General features: G+C 41.4%; 2 protein-coding genes across 4 annotated transcripts; one reads left to right on the top strand and one right to left on the bottom strand.

Moving 5' to 3' along the window:
- Positions 1-113: 113 nt before the first annotated feature.
- Positions 114-6,774, bottom strand: pgls (6-phosphogluconolactonase). 2 transcript variants are annotated; one of them, XM_064988703.1, is made up of 6 exons: positions 6,678-6,774; positions 5,044-5,312; positions 4,182-4,289; positions 3,679-3,780; positions 873-1,013; positions 114-591 (listed from the first exon to the last, which is right to left on the bottom strand). In XM_064988703.1, the coding sequence occupies exons 2-6, from the start codon at positions 5,305-5,307 to the stop codon at positions 445-447; spliced, it is 762 nt and encodes a 253-aa protein (XP_064844775.1). In that variant the 5' UTR covers positions 5,308-5,312; positions 6,678-6,774; the 3' UTR covers positions 114-444. The 2 variants fall into 2 exon arrangements, with proteins under 2 accessions (XP_064844775.1, XP_064844774.1); XM_064988702.1 differs by lacking the exon at positions 6,678-6,774 and adding an exon at positions 5,931-6,035.
- On the top strand, positions 5,452-8,590 carry LOC135555890 (zinc finger protein 572). 2 transcript variants are annotated; one of them, XR_010457912.1, is made up of 4 exons: positions 5,452-5,546; positions 7,211-7,298; positions 7,393-7,501; positions 7,740-8,590. XR_010457912.1 is itself a non-coding variant. In XM_064988689.1 (4 exons), exons 1-4 carry the CDS (start codon positions 6,523-6,525, stop codon positions 8,468-8,470), a joined length of 1,251 nt encoding a protein of 416 aa, XP_064844761.1. In that variant the 5' UTR covers positions 6,113-6,522; the 3' UTR covers positions 8,471-8,590. The 2 variants fall into 2 exon arrangements, 1 of the variants encoding a protein (XP_064844761.1); XM_064988689.1 differs by lacking the exon at positions 5,452-5,546 and adding an exon at positions 6,113-6,845.
- The last annotated feature ends 586 nt before the right edge of the window (positions 8,591-9,176 follow it).

The raw sequence follows: 9,176 nt of genomic DNA, 5'->3' as shown, positions 1-9,176 counted from the left end.
TACAGAGGTCAACAGATTAGTAACAAAGTAAACACTGGTCCCATATGGAGACTTTCTGGCTGAGCTCATTGGAATCCCAAACAGTCCCACGAGATTGTACACACGACAGTTCATGAAATCAGAACCCTGAAACTTTAATAGTAAACCTATCTGTATTATTATGACGTTACACTGTTTGATCTGGAATGAATCATCCAGCAACTACTTCAAATGGTTTTCCCATCATGATACATACACTCAGCACAGTTCTACAACTGATGTGTTAACAATCCAATATTTTTCCTATTCATTCATTCACTTACATCCCATTTTCATGATATGTAGATTTTAATCTCACGTCTAAAACATAACACTGTCAAATAGAAACAGGAATGTTAAGTGATATCCTGTACATTTTTCTCTGTAGATGTTGAGTCAATTCCTTTTTGTCCTTCTCTTTGGTCTTTAGAGTTTTGCTGCAGAGCCTGGTCTCTCCACCTGGAGTGTCAAGGAGGCAGCGGCTGGTTCATCTATGAGCCAGAACAGCTCACCGTGGCTGGGGACCACTCTGGCTGCAGGTAGTGCCGGTCCTTCCCCACCCTCCAGCACTTGCTGTGGGAGACCAAAACAGAAACTCACAAGTTGAAAGGAAACGCTCACTTGTCGTAGTGTTATCAACAACCACAGAAATGCTCTCAATCCATTAGTTGTACAGTGACAATTATTTTTGTGATTTTTATTTTATTTTTATAACAGTAAATGACAGGTAAACAAATACAAATAAACCGAATCAAGTCTTCATAGTGACATTACTTGATTCTTAATAGGTTAGGATCAAAGTGAGATATTATTGCATCAGAGAGGATGCCAGTTTGGAGGATAGGATACAGTACCTTTAGCACTGGTGCTTTGCTGCCCCCTGTTGACACAAAGACCACACAGCGGGCTAAGTTCACCATCGGAAATGTCATGGTCACACGTTGTGGTGGGGGCTTGGGTGAGTCACTGATTGGGGCCACTATTTTCTGGGTTTCCTAAAAGAGGGGTAAACCCAAAACACAAGAACGGTCCATACATAGCCAGTGGAGTGACTAAAACAACACATGCATGACAGGTGTAACCGTGTGTGTAAACGAACACATTAAAAAAAAAAAACACAGTACTGGACAGAACCAGACCTAAATGAACTGAAAGGAAGTATCTAAAGATCATTTTTTAAAACCTTACACTGAGACACCACAAAATACTGTCAGTACATTCATGTATAGCACCATACCTTTGAATCTGTATTTAAACCTACTGCATATTACAGTTGAAGTCGGAAGTTTACATACACTTAGGTTGGAGTCATTAAAACTCGTTTTTCAACCAATCCACAAATTTCTTGTTAACAAACTATATTTTTGGCAAGTCATTTAGGACATCTACTTTGTGCATGACACAAGTAATTTTTCTAACAGACAGATTATTTCACTTACAATTCACTGTATCACAATTCCAGTGGGTCAGAAGTATACATACAGTAAGTTGACTGCGCCTTTAAAAAGCTTGGAAAATTCCAGAAAATGTTGTCATGGCTTTAGAAGCTTCTGATAGGCTAATTGACATAATTTGATTCAATTGGAGGTGTACCTGTGGATGTATTTCAAGGCCTACCTACAAACTCAGTGGCTCTTTGCTTGACATCATGGGAAAATCTAAAGAAATCAGCCAAGACCTCAGAAACAAAATTTTAGACCTCCACAAGTCTGGTTCATCATTGGGAGCAATTTTCAAACGCCTGAAGGTACCACGTTCATCTGAACAAACAATAGTATGCAAGTATAAACACCATGGGATCACGCAGCCATCGTACCGCTCAGGAAGGAGACGTGTTCTGTCTCCTAGAGATGAACGTACTTTGGTGAAAAACGTACAAATCAATCCCAGAACAATAGCAAAGGACCTTGTGAAGATGCTGGAGGAAACAGGTACAAAAGTATCTATATCCACAGTAAAACGAGTCCTATATCGACATAACCTGAAAGGCCGCTTAGCAAGGAAGAAGCCACTGCTCTAAAACTGCCATAAAAAAACAGACTACGGCTTGTAACTGCACATGGGGACAAAGATTGTACTTTTTGGAGAAATGTCCTTTGGTCTGATGAACAAAAATAGAACTATTTGGCCATAATGACCATCGTTATGTTTGGAAGAAAAAGGGGGAGGCTTGCAAGCCGAAGAACCCCATCCCAACCGTGAAGCACGGGGGTGGCAGCATCATGTCGTGAAGGAGGGACTGGTGCACTTCACAAAATAGATGGCGTCATGAGGAAGGAAAATGATGTGGATATAGTGAAGCAGCATCTCAAGACATCAGTCAGGAAGTTAAAGCTTGGTCGCAAATTTGTCTTCCAAATGGACGATGACCCAAAGTATACTTCCACAGTTGTGGCAAAATGGCTTAAGGACAACAAAGTCAAGGTATTGGAGTGGCCATCACAAAGCCCTGACCTCAATCCTATAGAACATTTTTGGGCAGAATTGAAAAAGCGTGTGCGAGCAAGGAGGCCAACAAACTTGACTCAGAGACACCAGCTCTGTCAGGAGGAATGGGCCACAATTCACTTATTGTGGGAAGCTTGTGGAAGGCTCCCCAAAATGTTTGACCCAAGTTAAACAATTTAAAGGCAATGCTACCAAATACTAATTGAGTGTATGTGAACTTCTGAGCCACTGGGAATGTGATGAAATAAATAAAAACTGAAATAAATCGCTCTACTATTATTCTGACATTTCACATTAAGATAAAGTGGTGATCCTAACTAACCTAAGGGGATTTTTACTAGGATTAAATGTCCGGAATTGTGAAAAACTGAGTTTAAATGTTTTTGGCTAAGGTGTATGTAAACTTTCGACTTCAACCGTATCTATAAGTGTCGTTAAAAGACATTCTAATTATGATAGACTGAAGGGTGGGTTCCCAGGGGGATTTATAAAATGGGCTGGGGAATGGGTGTGAGATTTTCTAATATTGTTAAAAGCCCCATATGTCAGTCTGACAGTAATTTGTGATTATGTATTCATGGCTTTGCACGACAATACATTTTGTTTCTGTCAACATGAACGCCTTCCCTTACATGTGTTAAACATACATATTTGTATTCAACTAACTTTAGAGGGGTTATGGCTAATTTCCAGTTCAAATAACATGAAACTGGGAGAGGGCTGCTTCCGACATGTATGCTGATGGTTTTCTGTTCTCCCATAACAGATGACAGTTATTCCATTATGAAAGACTATCTGATGAGAAAAGTATCTAACAGCTTTAATTACGCCCAGACCAAGCAACGCCTTTTTTAACGTTTTTTTTTTAACCCTCTTGGAGAACAGATGGAACATCATGATCTGATCATCACAAGACCACATGGTTAAAAAAGAAGAAGTATCAGTAACATTGACATAAATAGTTATCCCGTTTTAGCTCCTTCGATACCAGAATTACAACCTAGTGAGTGATACAGGCAGGGTTCCAGGTCATCTGAGAAGATTGATTTATCATAGAACATGCTAAACACTTCTCCAGGAGTTGTGATATTTGATCATCTGTGCAACACGACTGCAAAAACAAAACAAAAAAACAACAACCTGGGAGTCAACAGGGAACGAGGCTAAAGTGCAATAAAGATGACCTGCAACTGGGGCGTAGACTGTGCTCACCTCCAGCAGGGGATGGTCTGGGAAGAGGGAACAGGTGTGTCCATCAGGCCCCATGCCCAACAGCAACAGATCAAACACAGGGATGTCCTCCTTTGGGAAGGCCTATATGTACATGTGAGACAAAATAATTAAAGGTAGACTAGGTCGAAATGACGTTGCCATGAGCAGCACCGGAGATATTGAGGTGAGCGAGACGCAACACTTCGCTCACACACAGTATCTGCACGGGTTCCCTTCACGCTGTTCACAGCGTGGTAGACAGGGCACCAAAACAGCAGAGAAGTAAAGTCTTGCGCTTCAACACTCTTAGTTGTTGTTGGAAATTGACCAACTATGCTGTTTACTTTTTGCATCTACGTCAAATCGCTGAGTCTACGTTTCATACCAAAATAGACTATAATATCTCAGTGTTTCATGTCAGAACTTTTCTTTGTTTCGTAACCATACAAGTGATAAATTCACTGTGTGTGTATATGCTCGTGTGTGTGTGGGTGTGTGTGTACCTCCTTCAGTTTGCGGGCATAATCCTCAGCACAATCCTGCACAGATAAAGAGGGGTCAATCGCCAGGACCCCACTGTCTGGGATGTTGATTTTGGAGAACAACTGATTCTGTTGACAAAAACAAAACATGATTGAATATAAAGAGTTAGGATGAATATAAGTGTATAAGTGAAGGTTTTAATAAAAACTAGATAAAGGTAAATGCCCTGCCCCCAAATTAAATACGTGTGCTTGCAGAAAAATACAGACATCGGGCTGTAGGATAAGAATATGCACATACACTGACTGTACAAAACATTAGGAACACCTTCCTAACATTGAGATGCACCCCACTTTTCCCCCTTGAACAGCCTAAATTTGTCGGGGAATGGACTCTACAAGGTTTCAAAAGCGTTCCACAGGGATGCTGGCCCATGTTGACTACAATACTTCCCATAGTTGTGTCAAGTTGGCTGGATGTCCTTTGGGTGGTGGACCATTTTTGATACACACAGGAAACTGTTGAGCGTGAAAAACAATGCCGTGTTGCAGTTCTTGACACAAATTTAAACCGGTGCACCTGGTACCATACCCTGTTCAAAGGCACTTAAATATTTTGTCTTGCCCATTATCCCTTTTTAAGCTGTCTCCTACCCTTCATCTAAACTGATTGAAGTGGATTTAACAACTGACATCAATCGGGGATTATATCCCTCACCTGGTCAGTCTGTCATGGAAATAACAGGTGTTCCTAATATTTTGTACATTCATTGTATATTAATTGTCATCTTTCGTGCATAGCAGGTTTACAGTAAACTGATTTTAATATATGCAGCTGCAGAAGCAAAGACCAGTAAATTTTATGTGAGAGAGATTATGTTACCTTGTACAGTCCATAGGTACTCTCTCCATCGTTGAAGGGAACCAGCCTTTCATCACAGAACCCTGCTAGCCAGTGGCTGCAGTCCAGGTCTGGCAGGGCAGGCAGCTCCTTGCTGAGCATGGACACCAGGCTGCCCCCTGAGAGGCCCAGGGAGAACCGGCCATGGTCCAACAGGGCCTTGTCTGCCCGAGATGCTACCAGGTGAGCCAGAGCTGGACCAAGCTCTGCTGCTGAGGGGAACACCACTACTCTTCTGCCTGACATCCTGACTGGAATAGAAGAGGGGGGAAAAAGAAGGTTGAGTTAACATAAAACCGTTTATTGTATAACCAGTGATGCACTTCGTATACCAGCAAGGAGGAAGCGTCACTGTCAACACACCACATTGTTTTACAATTCACCATGATATTGCAGAATTTCCTCAATTCAAGAGAAGCGTGCCAGCTACCAGTAAATATAACAAAAAAGGGCGAGTGGACTGGTCTATAATAATAATGATGGTGGTGAGTAGTCTTCGGGGAAATTCACATCTCACTGTAGCCCGAATGCGACTACGCTTTATAATTGCCTGTACATCAGACTATGTTCAAATGAACTTTCTGGCTTGTAAAGAAACTTTCCAAGTTTTTGCAGTGCTTAGTTTCAGGCTGTGTAACCAGAAAACTGGTATAACAGTCGTATTTATCAGCATAATCTCACTGTTGCACGTTAAGTGTCTACTATGGTGCATGTTAAGAGAGCTCTGCAGTGCCATTGATAGCTTGCATCTCAATCTGGAGAGTAGGTGAAGCTCACCAGTTCCAGACAGGTATCAAATTCAAACTATTAGCTCTAATAAAGCGTGTGAAAAAGCAACATTTTACTCAAAGTTAATCTTGTAGAATTACCTTCTCTTTTTTGTCAGCGAACGCAATTTTGCCACTCGCATCACTTCCTGAAACCGTTCCTCCACTAGCCAATCAAATATCCAGGACCGCCCTGTTATGTTGAATTCTGGTAATTGTAGTGATTGTGATTGGCATAAATGCTTTGTGTGTTATGTGCACTGTCTTTGGATTTAAACCGAAGAACTGTCTTTAGTACACTCTAATCGTCTTTGATGATCTGGATTGTATACGATATTAGATGTAATTCAACTAACTGATAATTAACAGTATAGTAACAGACTATGTACTACGTATAATAATTGAACCCCCTTTACGCGATATAGTTATGGTAGTTATTAAATGAAAATGTTCTACAATTATTCTCCCAAATGCTTTTTAGATGCAAAGTTGCCACTTCTCTTTGCGGTGAACCTTTGTGATTTCCCCTCCGATCCTGTAGATGGAACCATGCGTCTTTGTTGTGTACATGTTTGTACAAAGAACTCGAGGCACACATTGTTATATACAACAAACTAAATATTTGACAGCTCGTTGAAAGTAATACATACAGTTATCGGCAGATTTGAGTTTGAATCTAAATACGTTTGCCAAAATGTCGACAGCCTTTTGTTTTCAAGCACAGCTCGTTTCTGTCATGGACGCGTTATCAAAAACAGCAGTTTCAGAAATAAGCAAACTAGTCGACATCGAATCAAAGGTTTTAAAATTAGAAATAACGCGTGGTCGGAATGAAATAGCAACACTTACAGAGAAACTGCAGCTGATGGAGAATTTGTTTTGGGTCGGCGGGGGGCACAGGCAGGACGCAACGGCAGATACACGCACGAAAACGCCAACAAGAGTGAGAGATGGTTCAATGAACGATTATTGTGAAAGACCTCAGTCTGAGCCCAAAATAGCTGCAATCAAAAAAAGGTTTGCAAAGTTTACCCTTTTTGAATATTCTATGGGCAGGTAATGTTCGTGTGTGTGAATAGATCCGGGTCAAAGACGTGTGCTGTGTTTGAGTCCCAAAAGTGCACATTTCTAATTTGCTATAGTTTTTGACCCAGGTCTGGATTATACTGTCCACAAATAATAGCTATTAGAATGATTATGCATGAAACCCTGTGCTGCTTAAATCCTGTGGCTTCTGCTTGCTCTTTGGGATTAGGCTGGGTAACTGTAAAGCAGTTCTGATGCTGATGTAAAAAGAATTTTATTAAATACTTGATTTATTGATTGAACCCAACCCTTTTCATCAGGCAGAATGTAATCTATTTGTTTTCTTGTATGCTTAGTGAGAGTTCCTGGGAAAATATGTGTCCTCCCCAAGAGATGCACGTCATCCATCAGGTTGAAGATGGTGCTCTTGTTTTGGAAACAGTGGTACGTTAACTGTCATTCCTTCTGTCAAGAAGCCTTACTGTAATGTCCTTCTAGTTACCATTTATTTGCTAAGCTGTTGTTATTTACTCTAAAGCCTACCACAGTGGTGAGAGACCAGCCTGAGTTGATTGTGATCAAGGAGGAACCTTCAGAGGTGGACATATGGGGTAGTGGGCCAAAGACCGAGCTCATAAATGAAAATGGTGAGTGTTGATGGGTTAAAAATCACATGAGGGCCTGGGTGCCAAATAGTACACTGTCAGGGAGGACAGTGACTTGTATTGGCATTGCTGAACAGTTGGGTAACCTAGAAGGTTGGGTAATATAGTGCAATAGGCAAAATGCAGAAACATCGGCTTGTCTTGTGTAACTGAATATAAAGGTTGAACTGTTTATGTTCTAAAATATATACTTATACATTCCTTCCTGTGTCACAAACAGGAGCAGCAACATCACTTGATACAGATGTTGGGTGTCTCGATGTGCTTCAGCATTGTCCAGACAGCTCAGACAACCACCCTATACTTACTGAGAGCCAAGTTAACCACAGCACTCAGCCCTTATCCGGAGTGCAATCGGATGACCTGGACACGCATTGGACACCACCTGCATGTTCACAGAGCCAGGATGTGCAGCAGATCACATTTGCTGCACAGAGAAGCTCCATAACTGGAAACAGCTCTGGTGGTATAACAAATATGCTTTCTCAGAGTTTCAGTGTGGCAAAGTCAACCATGAAGATCCACAGCCTGAGAACATCAGGAGCTAAAAGATTTGGCTGTATGCAATGTGGCAAGAACTTCAGGTGTTCTAGTCAGCTGGAAATACACCAGCGAAGTCACACTGGAGAGAAACCGTACCGATGCACGCTGTGTGGAAAGAGATACGCACAGAAAGGGCATCTTTATACCCACCAACGCACACACACCGGAGAAAAGCCATATCGCTGCCTTGACTGTGGCAAGAGCTTCATTCAAAAATGCACTCTCGATATGCACCAACGTACCCACACCGGAGAAAAACCTTATGTTTGTGTGAAATGTGGGAAGGGATTTACTAAAAACTGTAACCTTAAGAAACACATGGGTGTACATACAGAGTTTAGCATGCATGTTTACAGTGAGTCCAGTTTACAAGAGGACAGATGGACAAATAGACCTCAGCCGTACTAGTACCAACCATAGGCCTACAGCCTCTGCAGTGGATTTGCTGGACTTCAGCCATTCAAAGTTTTCCTCATGGGATATTAGTCTTTGCTTTTCAGAAAAAAATAAAGCTGTCCTATTTTTCAACATTTGCCAGGTCTCTATTTTGCTCTCTGTCGATTTTATTTCATTCAAATGTAACCTTTATTTAACTAGGCAAGTCAGTTTAAGAACACATTCTTATTTACAATGACGGCCAAACCCGGACGACGCTTGGCCAATTGTGCGCCGCACTATGGGACTCCAAATCACGGCCGGATGTGATACAGCCTTGATATCGTTTTCCTCATTTGAAATAGGTTTAGGAGGTGAAATATAGCCGTGAAAGTAACAGCCGACCGCTAAAGGTCTAGTTTTTTAAATTGGATCTAAACATTACCGCATTGGATTGTGGGATATTTGACCGTAAACCATGAATTAAAGCACAACACGTGTTGTGACCTTTACTTTCTGGATTTACGGTAAAGTATCCCACAATTCAAAGTGGTAATGTTTAGATTCATGAGCGAGGTCTATTCAGAAATATTTTTTAGAAGATGGGAAACTGCATCGCATTCGTATTACAGAGCCCATTGTCTACGCTGCTCATGTGTTGTCAATGAGCCGCGCGGTGCATTCCGGGTGAATCTGGGACAAGGAGAGCTCTCCTTCAAGGTTTCAATTGTGCTAGCTC

The sequence above is a fragment of the Oncorhynchus masou genome, chromosome 15 (assembly GCF_036934945.1).
Source record: "Oncorhynchus masou masou isolate Uvic2021 chromosome 15, UVic_Omas_1.1, whole genome shotgun sequence".
NCBI classification, from domain to species: domain Eukaryota; kingdom Metazoa; phylum Chordata; class Actinopteri; order Salmoniformes; family Salmonidae; genus Oncorhynchus; species Oncorhynchus masou.
This window is presented reverse-complemented; position numbering and strand designations above follow the sequence as displayed.

What these genes read in the sequence shown, in the direction of transcription:
- pgls (XM_064988703.1), bottom strand. Translation starts at nt 5,307, where the DNA reads ATGTCAGGCAGAAGAGTAGTGGTGTTCCCCTCAGCAGCAGAGCTTGGT. An exon ending in ATGCCCGCAAACTGAAGGAG is followed by an intron (nt 3,781 to 4,181) that starts GTACACACACAC and finishes ATGTACATATAG; the next exon opens with GCCTTCCCAAAGGAGGACAT. An exon ending in CAGACCATCCCCTGCTGGAG is followed by an intron (nt 1,014 to 3,678) that starts GTGAGCACAGTC and finishes CCCCTCTTTTAG; the next exon opens with GAAACCCAGAAAATAGTGGC.
- LOC135555890 (XM_064988689.1), top strand. Translation starts at nt 6,523, where the DNA reads ATGTCGACAGCCTTTTGTTTTCAAGCACAGCTCGTTTCTGTCATGGAC. An exon ending in ATAGCTGCAATCAAAAAAAG is followed by an intron (nt 6,846 to 7,210) that starts GTTTGCAAAGTT and finishes TTGTATGCTTAG; the next exon opens with TGAGAGTTCCTGGGAAAATA. An exon ending in CGAGCTCATAAATGAAAATG is followed by an intron (nt 7,502 to 7,739) that starts GTGAGTGTTGAT and finishes TGTCACAAACAG; the next exon opens with GAGCAGCAACATCACTTGAT.